At 39.5% G+C, this 19,757-nt stretch overlaps 1 protein-coding gene across 1 annotated transcript in view; it reads left to right on the forward strand.

The window, feature by feature from the left end:
• LOC129362031 (neurocan core protein-like) overlaps positions 1-19,757 on the forward strand; it is a 47,253-nt gene that overhangs the window by 12,042 nt on the left and 15,454 nt on the right. Inside the window, exons 2-12 of the mRNA XM_055033338.1 lie at positions 3,998-4,077; positions 6,640-6,843; positions 8,355-8,537; positions 8,951-9,125; positions 10,858-10,985; positions 11,700-11,984; positions 12,475-12,612; positions 12,729-12,821; positions 14,585-14,742; positions 14,820-14,976; positions 18,139-19,266. Coding sequence (XP_054889313.1) covers positions 4,005-4,077; positions 6,640-6,843; positions 8,355-8,537; positions 8,951-9,125; positions 10,858-10,985; positions 11,700-11,984; positions 12,475-12,612; positions 12,729-12,821; positions 14,585-14,742; positions 14,820-14,976; positions 18,139-19,266 — 2,722 coding nt within the window. The 5' untranslated portion in view covers positions 3,998-4,004. The remainder of the gene's footprint in view (positions 1-3,997; positions 4,078-6,639; positions 6,844-8,354; positions 8,538-8,950; positions 9,126-10,857; positions 10,986-11,699; positions 11,985-12,474; positions 12,613-12,728; positions 12,822-14,584; positions 14,743-14,819; positions 14,977-18,138; positions 19,267-19,757) is intronic.

Genomic DNA, 19,757 nt, shown 5'->3' on the forward strand with positions numbered 1-19,757 from the left:
GCGTTAATCATTTAGGACTCCAGGACTTTTGCAATTTGAGATTTACTTACGTGTAATGAATCCATAAGTATGAAGTTGAGCTTTCAAGATTATTCAGTTTAATGGAAATATTTCCAGAGGAAGAAAGTTTAAAATATTGGGATAATAAAGGGACCTCCAGCTGGTCAAAGTGAACTCAGTAGCACTCTTTGCAGTATTTCACTTGCAAAATTTTTCACATCTCAGCTATTCCACATATGTCAATGTATTCACTTGTGATTTTGTTCAACAGACCGACAAAAAGTAGAAGTAGAAGGATAAAATACAAGGCTTTAGAAGTTTTTTTTTTTTTTTTTAAACAAAGAAAGATTTTGAAAAGTTCAACAAAGTGCTTTCTACCTTACTTGGCACGTTGAATAGAATCATATATTGACATAAAATTCTCTATAAAAACCTTTTTATAATTGATGGGAAGGGTTGCTGCACTGGTATTTTGGCCTCCAGATCTTTAAGGTTTCAGGACTTATTTCATAAAAGGTCTCTTTACCTGAGGTTAGACATAAATTGTCATCATCTCATCGTGGTTCTGTGCCTGATCTGAAAATGGAAAGAGCTGGTCAACTGTGTTGGAGTTCATTCATTTTTGTCTCTCTGCTCCACCAGGTCCGTTAATCAGTTTTAGGACCCGACCAGAACCCCCGAGTGTGAATTAGCTTGAAAAATAATGAGATTTGGTTATATATAAAAGCAGGCTTTAATGCCAAAAATGTCATATGTCATATAAATGGATCTGATAAAGAGCTACATTCACCGTCCAGCCAGGGGCCACATTTACCTTATGGATGACATCAAGTGAGTCAAGGATTGTGGCGCAAGTTTAGCTTTTATTCTACTCTGCAATCTGCACCCTCCTTAAAGGATAGTCTAATCAGTTTCAATCTGTTTATGTGTGACTGCTGACAATCACACATAAACATGCTTATGTAAGCTGCAGCGTGTGCGTGTGAGCAGTTAAAAGAGGCTAAAAGAGATAGAGGAAAAGACAGAATCCAGAACAACAAATAAACGAGGCAAGTCTGTCCCTGGAGAGCAAGAATCAGCAAGATGGGCTTGATTGGAAGTTGAGTTTAAATCTCTAGAAACATTGTGGTCAATAAGTTTGACCACAATGTTTATTTTTGTTGTGTTAGGGTTATATGAATGTTTCTATGAGTAGCTAACTGTAGCGCTCCAGACTCCTGCAGCCTTCCTTCTACGTTTTCCCACCGGCTGCAGCTTTACAGGAGATGTGGGTCGAGGGGCTCCTGGCGCCTGCGTTGCGATGACCACGGGGGCCACTTGGTGTCCTGCTTTAACAAAGTGACAGCCATAATGCAGGCCTGCCAGCACCGCCTGTTAGCTCTTTTTACATCTTTGTCACTCTGCTCGCTCGCTCGTACAATGAGTCTCGAATGCGTCCCATTCAGACAACATGACAAAAATGTGTCAGATGGACATTCACATTGAAGTCCACTGAAGCATTTTAGAAACTTCTTTTTTCCCTCTGAGTCACAACTGTGCCTGAGAGTCTGAAAGGGGGACATTTAGAAGAAGGCGTTCACAACATCTGATGTCTCGTCCTGAACAAAGCATGAGTCTGGTTTAGTATGCTGCGTGTGTGATTGCATCTCCAGTGGACTGTACGTTGCAAATGCCCACTGGCAAATCTCTGAATGGTTGCTGTCTATGAGTATACAGTTTTGTACGTTATCCATAGAGCTAAACCTTTAGTAATGTCACTGCTGGTGAGTCCCGGCCAATCCTTGCCCCCTCTGATACAATACTCTCTGGGTAAACCCCTTGGTGTCGCGACCCTCTCCAGGCTTTTAGAAATCACTTGTCAGCCACCCAACAGGATCTACCAATGGTTCAGGTCTTCTACATGCACAGAGTCCAACGGTTCACCCCCAATCTGTCATCATGAGGTCCCCAGAACCAGGATGCCCGCAGAGTGGCGCCTTACCCACATTCAGAGGGCTGAAACGGCTGCCCACTAATAACACCTGCACAACAAATTGTTGCTTAATGAAAGTGTAGTTTGGCAGAGAAACGCTCTCCTTTGACTCACACACTTTGGCTCTAGTTTTGAAGGTTTGACTAAACTTTCACATGGTCAGGAAAGAGAGCCACCATTATTCTTGCCGTTCCTGAGCTGAGCTGCTGTTGCATAATCGTCATTCAAAGCATGAGGGATGCTGTTGGCATGTGTTGCTGTTACCTTGGTGAATGCAAAGAGCCAGTCTTGGATGAATTATTTAGTTTATGTAAGTGAAACTGAGACCGTCTAATCTGGATGCCTAATTTTGGCTCTAACTAATGTGTGATTCTTCTTGCAGCCTGTGCAATTATATGAAGGTACAAATGCAAGTCAATTAAGAATTAAAATTTGTTTGTGTTTTCTAATTTCACCTTAAAACTAACACCAGAACTGCGTCTTCTTCAGATCTTCAGCCCCCGACTTCATCTCCATTTCATGCCAGCCCTCTCTCAGGCATCTCTTCATTGAACTGTAAAGCTTCAGGCACCAAGCCAAATCCTCTGGCAAAGTCAGCAACTCATTTTTTGATGTGTGGCAGGATTTTCCTAGTGTTGTGCAGAAGAGATGCAGCAGCCTCGTTGTTTACTGCAGCAAGCCCTTCCTGTAGGTACATACTAATTAGAAAAGTAAACAAATTCTTAAACATGGCAGACGATTAAACAGCATTGTACTTCAGATGCTAAAGTTTATATTTGTAATTTTGATTTCATTGTAGTGCAAATGAGAGAGAACTTTGAAGAATACCCCTTTCCATTTCTTTGAGTGGATAAGTAAAGGAAAACAACCTTTGTTCACGGTTTCTCAAGACATTGCTGCTGTGTGCTGTCTGAAACATCCTGAGTGCTCGAGCTTCTTGTTTGTGATTTGTCTGTAAATAGTTGTGATGGAATCCCACAAAACAGGTGAAATGTTTTCGAAACAAGATCATAGTTTTATTGGTAGACATTAAACAATATTTTCCCGACAAATATAGTTTCCAAAAGATGAGACAATCAGCCTCATTGGAGATGTAATTTGATTTGTTAAATCATGAATTGAGCGTGAATGACCACGGGTTTTTAGCCAGTTTTAGTTGCTTCTACAAGTCTGCTTCTACTGTCAGACTTGTAGAAGCAGGGAATCACTTAATTACAACTTGCCTGGCTAAGGGAAGTAGACTAAAAGGTCTTAAAAAGCACCATGACCCCAGCAGACGAGAAAGAGACCCATTAACTTCCATCTGTCTGAAAAGGGAAGCAGAACCATCTCACAGGCTTTGGGTCACCAGAACCACAATAGCAAGACAAAGTCTGTAAGACTAGCATGTTTATTTGAAATGCTTTCATTTCATGCTTACATATAAAATTAGGATTTATACGGACAGTTTGAGTTTCGGATTCACAGACATCAGACTGATTCAGCACAAAATTTGTCCTGATAACATGAATATTGTTGAGTGGTATAAACATCCTGATGTCATATTCTGTGAATGAATAAACATCTTATGCAGTGCAGCATCTCACTTATTTCCACAGTGATTTTGAGTAGATTGACTTTGCAAAATGATAAAAGATGTATGTTTGTATTAATGTTTTATATAAGTATTACATATTTTTATGTAAAAATTAGGATACTAGTCATTTTAGTTATGTAAAATGACTAATAATTGACTTTAAAAAAAAAATCAAAGTTAAATGTCATTACATACTGAAATGATCTTTTCCTGCTTTTGAATGAAAATGTAACTATTTCTGGGCAAGGCTGAGACCCAAATGTTTTGTGACATCACAATTTGTCCAGAGCTCATATTGGTCTTGAAATAAAAACAAATTTTAGTGGTGTGCATAAATATAAATATCTTTCTTGCGAGTTACAACAATACATGCAGTTTGTCTTTGCGTGCAGCATCTCTGATTCAGTTTTCCTTCCCATCCATCTTGTTTTTCTTCTCTCTCTCGGCAGGTCCAGGATGGTGTTAAGTCGGACTGCAGCTGGGCATCAGATCTTTTTTGCTCTCATGCTGCTGCTCTCTTCAGGCTCTGGTGAGTCCTCAGTCTTTCCCCCTCCATATTCTAGTTTCCTCATTGCCAGGGCTGGATGTAAACATTATGTCTGCACACAGCTGTTTGTGGTGATACCAAGAGGAAACGTGGAAGAACTGGATCGGAATACAAAACAAGTTCTTTGCACTACAAAATAAACACATTTTGCATTAATATGAATGCTGCGAGAGCTGACATGCAGAGGATGTTGGTGAACAAGCTCGCAGGAATAAAGTTGGAGCGCCTCCAAAGCCATTTAGCCAAACATCTGCTCCATCACAATTATCTTTGAAAATTTCTGATCATGAAACAAAAGGCAGAAAATCTCAGAGCTGCAGGTTGCAGCTGGATTATTACAGGTTTGTTGTACCTCATGCAGCCCGCTGGCTGAGAGCGGCGCAGATAAGTTCTTGGCTTTAATTACTTTCTCTGAAATTGGCATGCATTGTGCTCTTCAGCCTGGGATTGTTATTGAACTGCACCTGCATCTTCGATTTGCTAAATTTAATCATTACCTCGACAGATAGTGGCTCTTCTCCACATTCAATCATGTTCTGTTTGTTTCTGTTGAAGGACAAAAGTGGACGGACCAGGCAATTGTTTTATGCAGCAAATTAAAACAGGATTTCCAACCAGGACTTGTGTTAACATTTCCAGCAGGAACTGATTACGGCCAAAAGGAAAAAAAGCACGTGGAAATGACATTTGACCAAAAAATTTATTTAATTCAATGCATTATTTTCATGACAAATTCTAACTCATCTGAAGTTTGTTGGTCTCAAAAATCTGGTATTGACAAAAGAAAGAGTAATAAATATTTTAGAAAAAAAAACATCTAGGGAAGCATGTTGCTGAATGGATTAATTGAGAGCAGGTGAATAACAGGATTTAGTGTAAAAAGAGCCAAAAGAAAGTTGAAGAAAATGTTTGTGTAAATTAAAAGAAATGACTTCATCCTCAACCTTTCACTTGATAGACACAACTGGGTTACAGTACAGGCTCCTGCAAGGATTACTATCTTATTTGTAGTAGATATGACTAATATCTACTACAGTCTGCTATTCATTTAAAGGCAAAATCTAGTTCATCATGTTTGGCTTTTCCTAGCTGATCCATATTTATTTTTAATTATAAGGACTAAGACACAGAAAAGAGCAAAATGTGCTGCAGGTTGATTCAGGTCATCATTTGGTTTCCAACAGAAAATAAAGAAATTACAAGATTGTCCTTGATTTCTATTGGTCTCTCTCAAATTGTTATCACAATGCGAAGCAATGCTTGTTATGCTACCTGTCTTGGTTTCTGCATTGTTTTTTTCCCTGCATCATTCCTGCTTGTTACTGCGCCCGGGCTCTGTATTTTTCTTTTGAGATTGTTATGATTACATGTGATTTAAAGGGAGGCAACAGGGCGTCGTCTGCTGACAGAGCGCCTCCCTGGGGGGTCAGCTTGTGAAAGCCCCAATCTAAATGCAGATGAAAACAACTCTGTGGGATTCAGTTTCTCTGTCTGTGATTTTCTGCAAGACTGCTTTTAAAGTCATGTTAGCTTTTATTTTAATAACATTGCTCTTTATGCTGCTTCAGTAGTTGGTTTAAGTTGGCTGTCATGACGCAATAAAAGACAAAATGTAACATTTTGAAAAATGTGAAGAATAATGAAATATCTTCTGCAAGACGTTTCCTGTAGATTGTAGTTCTAGAACTGAATGGAGATGACATTGTTGGACCAGGGACGGAAAAAAGGAGCCAAATTTCATAGAATTACTCCAAAAAAAAAAAAGAAAAAAAATTGTCAGGTGCCCATTCTTATTGCAACTTTAATCAGCAATTTAAAGTGTGCATTCATAAAAGTCTTTCACGCAGACATCTGGGGTACGTGTGACTGAATGACTTTAAAATCTGTTTAGTCATGAGGATGCCGGTGTCCGCCTGGAGTCATGATCTGATCCCACATTGGCTCAAAACTAAAAATAAGCCCTTTGATCTACGCTAATTTGCTTCGTACAGAGTATGGACTCTCTGCTGTTGAGAAAAGATTCCTTCATGGAGATGTGGCCCTGTTGAGGTTTTAAATTTGTCCCGATTGCTAACATTTGGGTAATTATTACGTACGTAACGCGCCAGTTCGACACTGAGAAGCTGTTGATCTTAATTTAATATTTTGAAGTGTGACCAACATGGACTGAATGGACTCTTCGTTCACTTCCTCTGCAGTCATTCCTAAAATTATTCTCCTTGAAATTTATTAGCGGTTGGCAAAAATCGTCAGGTCATTGCTAAAACAGTACAGAAACTCAAAATCATCATTCACAATTTCTCCTGTTCACTGATTGGCTGGGTAAAAAAAAAAATCCAAGATTTACTTCACTGAATGACATAAAATCAATTATTATTTTGATTAACAGTGTTTTTTTTTTTTGTTCCTAAAAATAAAACTACCAAAAAAAAAAAAAAAAACTACGAGAGTCAAATACTTACATTTTACTTAATTTCATAAGGTATGTCTTTTACACAGATATGCTCCATAAAAGTAATAATTACTTTTTGCTTACTTCTTTAGGTGCAGCCTCTTCCATAGTTAACATGCGTAGGATTACGCATCCTACAGTCCAACAGATGCTTGCAGGCAAAGCTGTCCTCCCATGTGTCTTCAGCCTCAGGACCAGCTCCTCCCACCAGCCTCCACACCTGCTGTGGACTCACACCAGGCCACCGGCGGGAGGCCATGGCTCTCCACTGGAGCAGACAGTACTTTCAGCTAAAGGTAATAAATGCTTTCTTTAAAATCTGAAATTTTTATTAGTGGCTTTTGAGGTGTTAATGTCTTAGAGATAACAGACAACATTCTTGGTGTCTTTACCAACAATGTAAAAACACCAATATAATGAAGATAATGGCTCATCAAAAACTAAGTTCAAAACTAAGAGGACATCTACCTCCTTAAAATAACTGTAATTGATTATGATTAAAGATTATTATGAGCCTTTTAAAAGTCGAAAAAATAGTTTTCACTTAGCCAGTGCAATATTTGACCAACCCTCAGTTGTCTGTTGTAGATATGATCTGCTTAAATGAACCCAACAGAACCACATTTCAAAAATCCTCCACGAAACAAACAGTTTTATATTTACACCAGATAATGTGTACAGATCAAAGGTCTTAGTACATCCACTGTTTTCTTTGACACTATCTTTTGGTGTTTTTTTTGTTGTTGTTTTACGGATTTAAGTCGGTTTCACAGCTTTCAAGAGCTGCACTGGCAGAGGATTTTTTGGTGAAAACCTTCTGAATATTGACAAGGGGGAGACTTAGCTTACAGCTTGACAGCTGGGAGCAAATAACATCTAAAGAGATTCAGTTTTACCTTCGATTTAGGTTCGAGGAAACCGACAGCTTAAGAGCTCATCCCAGCTTTCACTGCTGATCAGTGTTGACTCAGAAACACATCACCACATATAAACAGTCAATTCTCTGCTCAATAAAGCAAACTGGGCTCATGGTTTACAAAAATATTTATCATGCCATTTGTCATGCCACAATCCCTAGTGTCAATGTATTTTATTGTTCTTTTTTCAGATAATTCAAAACAAAGTAGTGTATAATTGTGAATGAAGGTAAAATGATAAAAAAAAATTTTCAAGTTGTGTCCACATTGATGGACCGGTGACCAGTGCCCCAACTCTCAATCAATGACTGCTGGGTAAATGCAAAAAACAGGTGTATTTGTTTTCACTTCTCTTTGAGTCGATACTTTAAAGCCTGCATTTTGTGCAATAGACACATGCACATAATGTATTCAGACTGAATAATCCAAATGGATCGTTTTTATTAGTAATATTAGTTTTATTATTTAGACTGCATTTTTCAAGCGTGTCAAAAAGTTAATTTTGTTCACGTCTGAGCAGATCACTTTCATCCTCATGACTTGTAGCAAACATTAAACAGGGCATAGTTGTAAATAGAACAATTAATAGTTGAGCTGCTGATAGATTTGTTTAAAAAGCCAAGTTAAAACTGTGTGTTATAATTCTTCCAAGTCATAATTATGTACTGCATTATGTTGATCTAAAACATATAATCACATCGTTAGATGTCCATAGGATATTCATTATTTTTGCAAGACACAGAAGACGAGACTCTCATTTGATGCCCAACACTTTTAAAGTTGTTCTGCTTCTAAAACCTACAAAATACCAGTAAGCATCTGTAATGAAGAAATCTTTTCTCTCTCTCTATCTCTCTTTCTCTCTCTCTCTCCCTCTCTGTGCGCCAAAGGTGACGTAGTCAAGGTGAATAAGGCTTTCAGTGGCCGCGTCACACTGCCAGGATACTCTGCCAATCCGCTGAATGCTACCATGGAGATCTCCAGTCTCCGTACCAAAGACTCAGGCACTTACCACTGTCAGGTTGTGGTGGATGGTGACTATGAGAGGGACGCTGTACCCCTACTGGTTTCCGGTAAGGGAAGCAGCCACTCTCTGGCTTCAGGCTCCACAAAGGAAGCTGAGGAGAAATGCAACAGACAGAGCAGGCCACTTCAACCTAATTCATTTATTCTGAATGTATTAATTTGTGATATTACATCATCAATACAGGTTACTCGTTTCATACTAAGTGCCTAAGTTAATGTAACTTACTGCTCTCCATGCCTGAAAAATGAATAATTTAATTTAAGTATTTTCACAGAATGCATATAATGTTGCGTATTTTCCCCTCAAACGCAGATTATGTTGGATTGATCTGTTTGCAGTCACATGAAAGTGCTCACAGATTCATTCCACGTGTTTATTGATTGAAAACCTGAGCTGGTGAATCTGTCAAAAGAGGAGAAGTGAGTCAGTGTACCACCTGTGTCTTGTCTCCGTGCGTAGGGGTGGTGTTTCACTACCAGGCTCCGGACGCTCGCTATGCCCTCTCCTTCACCGAGGCCCAGCGAGCCTGCCAGGAAAACTCGGCTCAGATGGCGTCGCCGGCCCAGCTGTGGGCGGCGTACCATGACGGCTTGACCAGCTGTTCGGCTGGATGGTTGGCTGATCAGACTGTCCGGTGAGGACACGACCGTTACAGTTACACTCTCGCCATAATGCCTGTGAATAATAAACAAATGATTACTTTTATTACTGATGCATCTGTTAATTAAATAGATGATTATTTCTGAGCATTACAGCCACGGCTGAAAATTAAATTAAAGCCAAATATTGTAATTAAGGGAGATTTTGAGAGACTGGGTTGACAATGCAGTTAATATGCATGCAAATCAGAAAGACAATATTACCTACACAATTTGCTGTCCTCCTCCTGAATATGTGCTAAACCAGGGCTGAAACAATAATTACTCTCGTCTCTCGGTCATTTCAGTCCTTTACAGATTTTTATCCCAATTTCATATCCACGTCATATCCACATGTTTTTACCCTCAGTGGTTTCCATCTCTCAAGGGCTTGAATCCAGTGTGTTTTAGATGAGTTACTGCTGCAACTCAGCTCATTCAGGCAGCTAAATTACCTCTTCAGCATGTCAACCTGCTCCAGAGAGGCCTGGCAAATGAGCCAATCCAGGTGCATTTTAGAAGGGGAACATGTGAAACGTTTTTTGTTATATGCAAAAATATTTTAATCAGTTTATTTCAAAATAAAATACCAAAAACAAACTTCTTATAAATTTTTAGATTCTTTTTTTATGTTGAACAACAAACTAAGCATGCAATGTTTTTATGGAAATAAACTGTATGTTTTTTGTAGAAAAAGGGAATCCCTGAAATGACTAGATTGGATCCAGAACCATTTTTAGTCTCCAAATAAAGCAAAATGCAAAGCTAGAGTATAAAGCTTATGGTTTCATATAATTCAGTGCACCACTACATTTTTGAATAAATGCAAATTTCCTGCTTCATTAAGAGTTTGTGGACAATAAAACGTAGAAGACAAACACCTTAAATGTTCTCCGGTCTGACTACAAAATCAGATATTTTACAGCAGCGTTGAAATGCTTTGACTTCAGCTGGAAAAGATGATTTGATTGGGATTGTGGAAGTTATTTAGAGGTGATAACTTTGGTGAAAGACTTTTACTGAACAACCCAGTGGATATTTTCTCACTTGCTCCTGATTGGTATGAAACCTTTTCCTTTGCAGTGCAGCTATCTTGCCTCTAAATTTGGCTTGTGAGGCTCTTGCTTTTCACCACAGCGTGAAAGCCAGTGAGTTTGTTTTTCACTGTGTAAAACCTGGATATGTGGCATGAGAAAGTGTGAAAAGTGTGAATTAGGGGGGAATCTCAGTTTCAGTGTGAGCAACTAGCATTCCCTGCTTGAAACAGGCTTATTTGTAAATCTGGTTTCAAGATTTTATTTCACATTTTATAGAACCAGATCAGCTCTTTCCCATATTCCTTAAAACAACCTTTACTTCTGTCTTATTCCGTTATATAATATCTTTATTTTGCTCATGTGGTTCAATTATTTTTCTGACTTTCTGTTTTCACCCTCCATCTCCATTGCTGTCATGTGATCTTTAGCCATTTCTTCACTTGTAATCACTCCAGAATATAAACAAATCCTGTGCCCTTTAAATGTGAATACAGATAAGAAATTATTAAATGACATTTAAAATCGCAATTTGAAAATGCAAAAAAAAAAAAAAAAAACTTTAGCATGTAGGCTGAGAAAAGCTGTGTGCAGTAAAATGCTCATGAGTCAGATAAGCTGTTATTTTCCTATTATTAGCTCTAAATAACAAGGTTAACACCCATTCATGACTCCTACATGTTCGTGTCCACAGATATTCGGTCCAGCTGCCTGAGCTGAGTTGCCATGGACACAAGGAGTACTCTGCCGGAGTGAGGAATTATGGGAAGAGAGACCCGAAAGAGATGTTTGATGTGTACTGTTTTGCAGAAGAACTCGATGGTACACACACACACGCACACACACATGAAACACATCAAAACCTGACACAGCCTTTGTCTTTTATATGGTTGCTTGCATCACATTCTGTTGCAACATCCGAACACCACAGTGGGGATAAAGTGTTTTCTAAAACCTTTTTTCTTTTCACCTTCACTGAATTCAGGAAAAGACATTAATAAGCTTGTTTTTGGTTTTCTTTTGTGTGAAGAGTTATTTCCACCAGTGTCAGAGATCTGCTTTGTTGTGAAAAGTCAATTGGAAGACAGCAAACATCAGTTCAAAGCATAAGTTAGTTGTATTTGAAAAAAAAAACAACAAAAACTTAAACAACTTGATGATAAAGCTTTTAATGTCAGTCTTCCATCAAATTTTCGCTTTTGATGTGACAAAGCTTACATCAACTTTGGACAATTTAAAAAAAATTAGACATTGCACAATGAGCCAAAAACTGAACTTTGATGCTCCTCCTTTGTCAACACCCCCACATGAGCCTGCAGGACCTGGCTTGGAGGCAAAACTAGAGGTGTGTTTTAAATTATGATAGTTATTACTCAGGTGTTATGTTTTTACAGTAGAGAAGCAGAAAAAGCTTAAAATATCTCCACTTCTCGGCTTCAAAATAGCCTCAGATATTAATTGTTAAATGTTTGGAACTAAGTCGCATAAAAGTCAAATCGTATTGATTTATCAATGTCATATTTCTGTCTCCACCAGGTGAAGTCTTTCACATCTCAGTTCCAGGCCGGTTCTCGCTGTCCTCAGCCTCAGACCGCTGCGTGTCCCTTGGGGGCCAGCTGGCCACCGTGGGGCAGCTTCACCTGGCGTGGAGGGCCGGACTGGACAGCTGCGCCCCGGGCTGGCTTTCTGACGGCACTGTCCGCTACCCTGTCGCCTGGCCCCGCCCAGAATGTGGCGGGAGTCAGCCAGGAGTCCACACCATCACGCCCAACGCCACTGATGACAACACCACTGCGCTGTATGATGCCTACTGCTACAGAGGTATTGTTTCATTATGTAAAGAAAGCTGCTGGCTGTATTAACGCCAGCTGTTGTGACAATATACAGTGTGGAGATCCAACTGTTACATTTGAATGTGGATATTCGTTGAAAATATTGCTTCCTATCAGTTTTGCACAAAATGTCGACAGAAGGGAGTGTTTGGTTGAAAGGACCATATCGCTTCTAACTGAAGCCCCGTCTGCTATTAACGCAATAAAAATGACTATAAAAGTAATTGCTGATCTGTGTAACTATGGCAACACACATCTCTGATCCTCACTTTGTGCATCCAAGAAACCACTGGATTGACAGTCACTACGGGAGAAAGAGACAGAGGATAGGAAGTTTTAAATACCAAGATGTCGAGACGATCTGCCTTGAATTATGCTGCCTTTTTTTTTTTTTCTCTTTTAGCTAAATCCAAACAGGCAGAGCTTTTAGGTATTTAGAGGATGGTTGTAAGGAAACGGCTCTTTAACTTCTTTCCCAGGTAAAGTGAAGGATACAGGCTCCGTCCCTGAGATTTACACATCCCCGTGGAAGCCCTGGAGCTATTTCACAGGTGATGCTGACTCTGCAGAGACTGAAAGCTCCAATGTGACGAGACAGCAAACCGCCACGCTCACAGGTTTCACATTCATTGACAACTTGGGTCTGGAATCAGTCCATTACTTAGCTTATCAGACACAGCGGTAACAAACTACAAACTGGCACTGAGTGATGATTTCATTTGCTTTTCTATAGATTCCTCTGAAAGCAGCAGCCCAGTTGGACCAGTCCTGACCAACTGGACAGGACTGGTAGACATTGAAGAAGAAGAGTCCTCTAACAAAACCTGTAAGTTTGAGAACTTCTACTGCTGCTTGAATTCAATCATTTGCTCTTGCATCCAATTCAAAAACTGAAACTCATCAATCAAATTTGTTGCAGTGTGATGTTTTCCAATCATATATGGTATTTCTGATTAATGTTGCTTACAGCTAACCTGATTTTGCCCAATTATTAATGTTTTACTATGATGTATACAATGCACCAGCTTGAGCTTGAGCTGGTGCATTTTTAAAAATGCACCAGCGTTTTTTAATAAAACACTGGAGCGTTTTAGTGGGGATAATATACATCTTCTTTATAAAAGAAACACTAAAATTGTACATATATTTACAAAGCAAGTGTATAATTATGAAGGTTACCAGAAATTGTAAGCTTGACTGGGATCACTACATCCTTGCCCACAATAAAATAAACAACATGGACCGAACAGATTTGTGTACTTCCTCTGCTGTCATGGCCAAGCTACAACCGTATACAGGACGGCTATAATTTGTAAAAATAAATATAATTTGTTCATAACTCCTCCTTCTTTCACTGATATGCCAGGATGAAGGGAGATGAGCCTCAAGGGAATTTGAGTAGGAAGGCAATGTCCAGGCCTGTTGTCCTGTGTTGAAAACAGCTTTTATTGTCCTTTTATTATGCCACTTAATTTTGTTAAATTTTTCTAAGACACTATATCTGTATTGTGTTTGTTAGCTGCCATCTACAAGCATCAGTGTTAATGGAAATAAAATCATGCCAATGATTTCATTATAATGATTTCAAAATAAATAATTGAAATAACAGCACAACTCAGATTGTTGGTAAATTAACTTTTCCATGCTATTTTGGACTTCTTAAATGTCTTTCATCTATTTTATTTAAATAATGGTAACACTACATAGTTGATGTGACATTTTATGTCAGATCCAATTCATATCCAGCAAGTTCTTAATTATATTACTCTAATGCCGAATAAATATCATATAAACAGATTCTGATATAAATCAAAGCGTTTAAAATCATTTCATAAGGCAGTTGGCAAAAAGAGATTTACATAAGGCCAGCTGACTGCATCAGGTCTTTGACTTTGCAACAATCCCTCATCCTGAGCAAGCATATGGCGACAGTAGGAGGAAATGGACAGGATGTCTTCTGCTATGGCTTTCTCACTTTCAAATAAGAAATTCTACGAGGATGGTCACAGAAACTATCATTAAACTGTCATGTTTGGCTGGTGAGAACAGAAATACATCTCTGGAAAAAATTAAGAGACCACTTAAAATGATCAGTGTCTCCGATTTTACTCTTTTTGTATAAGTTTGAGTAAAATGAACATTGATTTATTTTATTCTATGAGCTACTGATAACAAGTCTGCAAAATTCCAAGCAAAAATGTATTTGCAAAAAATGAAAAATGGTCAAAATAACAACAAAGATTCAGTGCTTTCAGACTTCAAATAATGCAAAGAAAACAAATTCATAACTCCGGAAGAGTTCAGAGATCAATATTTGGTGGAATAACCAGAAGGTTTTCAATGGGATTCAGTGCAATGAGCTCTTAATTTTTTACCAAAACTGTATAAATGGGGTATCAGCAGATTCTTGATGGAGTGTGGAAATTTTTCAAACTTCCAGAAGGATATGAAAAAAATTCAACATAGAAATCAGGTGAAGATCAGCAGCAGAAACCAGAAACAATGAAAAATGTGGGCCTTAAATGCTGTGGAGGTGTGATTTTGACATTGAAACCAGTTGTGAGTAACTTCATGTGTGATTATTCGTAGCTTTGGATCCCTGGTCTTCTGAGTCCTCAGAGTCATTCGTGACCCTTCAGCTGAGCCCAGGACAAAGCTCTTTTGACTGGGGGGAGCTGCCAGAACCTGGGCCCGATTCTGGGGAGTTTCTGCAGCTTCCTGCTCACCCAACACCCACAGAGAAAAAGGTGGGTTATCATCTTTAATTATTTTAGAACATTTGAAAAAGCTTCAACGCATATTCACCACAATATCACCTCTTCAGGCGATCACAAAAATTGTGAAGTCAATTTGGAAACCTTGGAACTATTTGATGGGAACAGACGATGAGGAAGGAACCAGAGCCCCAAGCGGACATGATGAAGAGATTACAACGAAACAGACACACAACGAGCAAAAAGATCCCAGCCTGGTTTCTCCTGGTAAATACAAATGTCACACTTTAAAACCACAAGCTAGTTGTAGCCTGTTGAGACAAACACCAGTGTGGTTGTCTGCACATCTTAATCAGTTCAAGTTTTTCTGAAACCTGTAAGTGGACTCTGCTGTGTAAAGGATGAATGGGTTTACTTTTCACAGGGCCACAGCAGGCTCATCTCATTTCCTAAACTGGGCCTCCTCATGCCCTCTTTCCAACATCGTTCTGCTTGTAATCTAAAAGATAATTTTGTCCCTGAACGCACCTGGAGGTGCAAAAGCAGAGGAGGTTAAAGAAGGAGCTGGAAGTCAGCAGAGAAGGTTTTTTTTCTGATCTAAACACATTTCCCCACTGATGCAAAAAACATTTACAAAATAAAATTTGCATTGTAATATTTAGATTTAACTCATGTAACTTAGTCATATCTGTAACATTTTTACTTGGGATCTCTTCTTAATGCTTCATAGCATCCCTGTGGAGAGGGACTAGAATGTGAGAGGAGAAACTGGTTTCCTCTTCTCTTTTTTAAATGAGCTAATGTGTGTTTTTTTTATCATAGTCCTTCAGATCCACTACTCTGCACATCTCTGCTTCACAAGACTTGATGGAGTCATTAAAAGGCTTCCTCTGAACTTTACGACATGCTGAGAGAGTAATTTGTCCAATTAAACCTTGTGTTAAAGTGAGGGAACATCTAAAACATGCAGGGCGGGTGGCCCCAAGCACCAAGGTTAGGGAATGACTCTGACTTCAGGTATAAGGTTGAAGAAGAGGATTTTAACAGATTACTCTAACATACAAATGATACATTGTCTTGTGGAAAGATTTATGTCCCTTATTTCACTTGCATTTCTTCTTTACAACCACTAACTTCTAAATCAGGTTGTTGGCTTTTATCTGTGTTAGAATGTAAGCAACAATTCAGTTGCATTATTTTTAGGATCATCCCTTAATCTTTGACATCAAAAGATTGAACACTTGTGGAAACGACCAGATCAGGTTAAATGCTGAAAAAAAAATCCCAATTATGTACATAAAGTGGGTTTACCTTTCCAGAGGGAGACCATTTGATAAAATCCTTATCAAATGAAGACAACCATAACATTCAGTCTCCAACTCTTTCAGAGTTTGTTTATAAGTTCTTACTTAATTATCAATTATACCAGGATGATTAATAATAGTTTAACACACACAAAGAGACAAAGACCTTCATATCTGGAGACATGTTCTAAGGTCTGGTGAAACTAAAGTGGAACTATTCGATCATCGTTACATTTGGAAGAAAACCACCACCCCGATTTCAAAATATGCTGTGGAACTAACTGGAGGAACTGGTGCACTTCATAAAACAGATGGCATCAGGAGGAAAGGCCATTATGTAGAAATATTAAAGCAAAATCTAAAGTTGTCAGCCAGGAAGTTAAAGCTTGGACACAGATTGGTCTCCCAAATGGACAATAACCCGAAGCATAAAGATAAGTAATTACAAAGAGGCTTAAGGGCAGCAAAGTTCATGTTTTAGTGCAATCATCACACCACTATGATCCTACGGAGAATGTATGGGCAGGCCTGAAAAGGCATGTTAGAGTGAGGCGATTTCATAGCTTGTGAAAAAAAACCTAAGAGGTTTGATACATATCATCCAGTTTAAAGCCAGTGTTACAAAATGCTGTGGAAATTCATGTAAACTTCTGATTTTGATGTCATTGAGAAATACTTTGACATATTCTTTCTCTCAGTATTGTGGCACTTAGCAAATAGAAATAATTTTGTGGTTTGTCAACCTAAAACGAAAAATTTAGTCTGATTTATGTTAACTTCAGACAGTGTGGAAAAATATTGTCTTTTTATTTGATGTATGTAAACTCCTGGTTTCAATTGTATTTTCTGATTTCAAAAAGATAAATTAGTCTTCAGACACACAGACAAATATACTTTTGATCAACTTGAGATTTATAAATATAAAAAAGATACTGATATGATTTTGAATAGATGCTGATTCGTCCCATGCATCCTGTGTGAGATCAGAATTGGGAGATTTATTCACCTTCTTTTCCACATCTTTATTTTATTTTCTTTATCTCCCCTGCTTTATTAAATAGTGTAGTTGGAGTACAACTCTACATGGTCGTGTTTCTCAACACGCCTCAAAGAAATGGCAGCCTCTCCAACCTCAGAGCCTGCAGGTAGATACTGTGGCGTTGGAGTGGTTTCCAGCCGAAATAGGTCTGAAATATCCAAAGGATACGTTTTCAGATGCTGCATGCAGTGTGTGCCAGACAAGGTGTGAAGCAAGCCAAAAAGCTTGCAGGCATCACTGCAGTACATAAAGCAGCAAAGGAGTTCAGTGTGAACAGCGGAGGAGGTACATGTGTAAGAAAAGCGCAAACTGCTGTAGGATTGAAGAGGGCCGACAAACTGAAGTCACGCTGACCTTTCTGTGCGGCTCAGTCTGCCTCTTCTGTAGGAGTCTTAACAAGCTGTGATTGATGGCAGGCCTAACAGCTACCATCAACGGCAGACACAGTCATTAGTTTGAAAAGTACATAGTTGTCCTTTAACACTTATAATTATGACTTACTTTGACAAATTCAAGTTTCCTTCACGCTTGATTCCAGAGTCATTTCTGGAGATGCAGTGAAATGCAGCCTTTTACAGATATTACCACATTTTTTCAGGAGTCCAAAAGAGGTGTTTACTGTCTCTTGACACCAGATGGAGGTGGTTTGCACTGCTGATTTAGCTCTTTGGAAACTTAAATATGTCTTTTGTGTGTTTGATATGTCCTTAAAAGTCAGAAATTCCAAGTTCAAAGTTGGAAATATTAATTGAGGTTAGAATTTCCTCTTGGACATTGAAAATCAATAAGAGCCCTGATTTAAAATTAATTATGCCTGCTCTTTTGAGGGTTTATATCTCAGTTATCCAGTGCTGCCACATGTCCCCTTTAGTGTTTAATTACATACAATGTTTTGTAATTGGCATACTATTTTCCTCACAATTCTTAATATTTCACTGCTTCGTATTGGCCCCTCGCATAAAATGCCAACATACAAAGTTTGTGGTTGTAGGCTGACAAAATCTGGAAGCATTCGAGTGATGTGAATATTTTTACAGACAAAAGTCTTTTGCCTCTCTGTCGTCATTATTTTCTGATTTTGCACAGGTCTATTTTCCTGGGGGAGCTCATGGTTCAGCAGCCCCCCTGCAGCGTCTGCACCGTCCAGAGAAGATTCTCCCACACACCCAGCATCCACTCTGACTTCCTCCAGAGACTCTCTGACAACAGAGACCTTCACAAGCTCGGAGACCCACACCCTCATTCCCTCCAGCTCTTCACCTGAAGTCTCCAGCATCTGGATCACTGTCCAGATGGAGACCACGACCAAGCAGGCAGACAAGAGAGCGGAGACCGTGACCTCCAGGGCCAGCGGCAGGGGAGGAAGAGGAAGGGGGAAGAAACATCGAGGGGAGGATAGGAGCAGAGGAGAAGACAAAAGGAGAGGAGAGGAGAGAGGGAAAGCAGACGAGGAGGGGAGTGGTGAAATCACCGGTGCAGAGGCAAAAGGAGAGATTCAAGTCTCCCGGCGACCGGCTGACAGTAAACCTAGAGAGAGATCCAGAGAAAGATCCAGAGAGAGGGGTCATAGAAAAGGACAGTCCACCACAACCACAGCCACCGGTCCACTGGTGACCACAGTGATGACCAAAACTGGGACTGAGGGTAACTCCTCTACAGCAAGAGACCAGACCACGCTATCGGCCACAGAAAACTCCTCTCTGTCTACCCCACAGGAACTAATTCAAACTCTGTCATCTTCTCCATCTCCAACTTCATCACCCTCACCATCCATATTCTCCTCTCCATCACCAGAGACCCTGTTAGAGTCTCAACCTTCCCACTCCTCCCCATCTCATGCCTCTACCTCCTTCCTCTCACCTCCAAGCAGTTCCTCCTCTCCATCCTATTCCCAGATCCCGACCCTGACTCCATCACTGCCACCAACCTCTTCCCACTCTGCTACTGAGACTCAAACCACAGGATTGACTCCCTCACTTCAGGCAAATATCAAGGACAACTCCAATGACTCCCTAGCATCCCTTCCCTTTGTCCTAGAGGAGAAGGTGAATGGCTCTCTGGAGTATCCGCTGTCTCTGTTGGGGCCCCAGGATGACGAGGAGTCTGCTTGGTCTCACGCTGTGGGATCAGGGACCATCTTACCTGGTGTGTCGGATGAAGACAGTGCCCGGGGAGAAGGAGGCAACATCAGCACCACAACTGTCAGTCCAACAGGTAGGCATGAGTCTAATTTTAGACATTAATCTTGGCTGCAGTATAAGTTTTCTGAAAGCAAGTCAAAGAAATTTTTCTTTCACTATTATGGTGGTGGACCTCACCTCATGCAGTGAATGTGTCCGATGCATTCCCAAACAAAGGCTGACAGTCAGAGATGCTGTAGTTTTATAAGTTCATTTGTGTTTAAAGATCAAACCACAAACAACTAATCCAATGTTGGGCAACTTGGCTAATTCCTGTCCCTATTTGATAATATAGGGTTTCTTTTTTACTTTATTTAAAGTAGTTTAAACATAAACAAAAACCAAAAAGAAACAAAAACGTTGTTTTCCAAATAAATGTACCCGACTCTGAAAACTTGTTTGTAAAATCTAGATCATGGGAGCCGTATTGGCTTCTTTTGGAAGTTGATTTTCTGACACATTGAGGGAGTTTTTTGTCTCTTAGCTCTGATTTTGGTCCTCAAAAACTTGGATAAAACATCTGCC

Source organism: Poeciliopsis prolifica, unplaced genomic scaffold (assembly GCF_027474105.1).
Source record: "Poeciliopsis prolifica strain line A6 unplaced genomic scaffold, Auburn_PproV2 SCAFFOLD008, whole genome shotgun sequence".
NCBI lineage: Eukaryota > Metazoa > Chordata > Actinopteri > Cyprinodontiformes > Poeciliidae > Poeciliopsis > Poeciliopsis prolifica.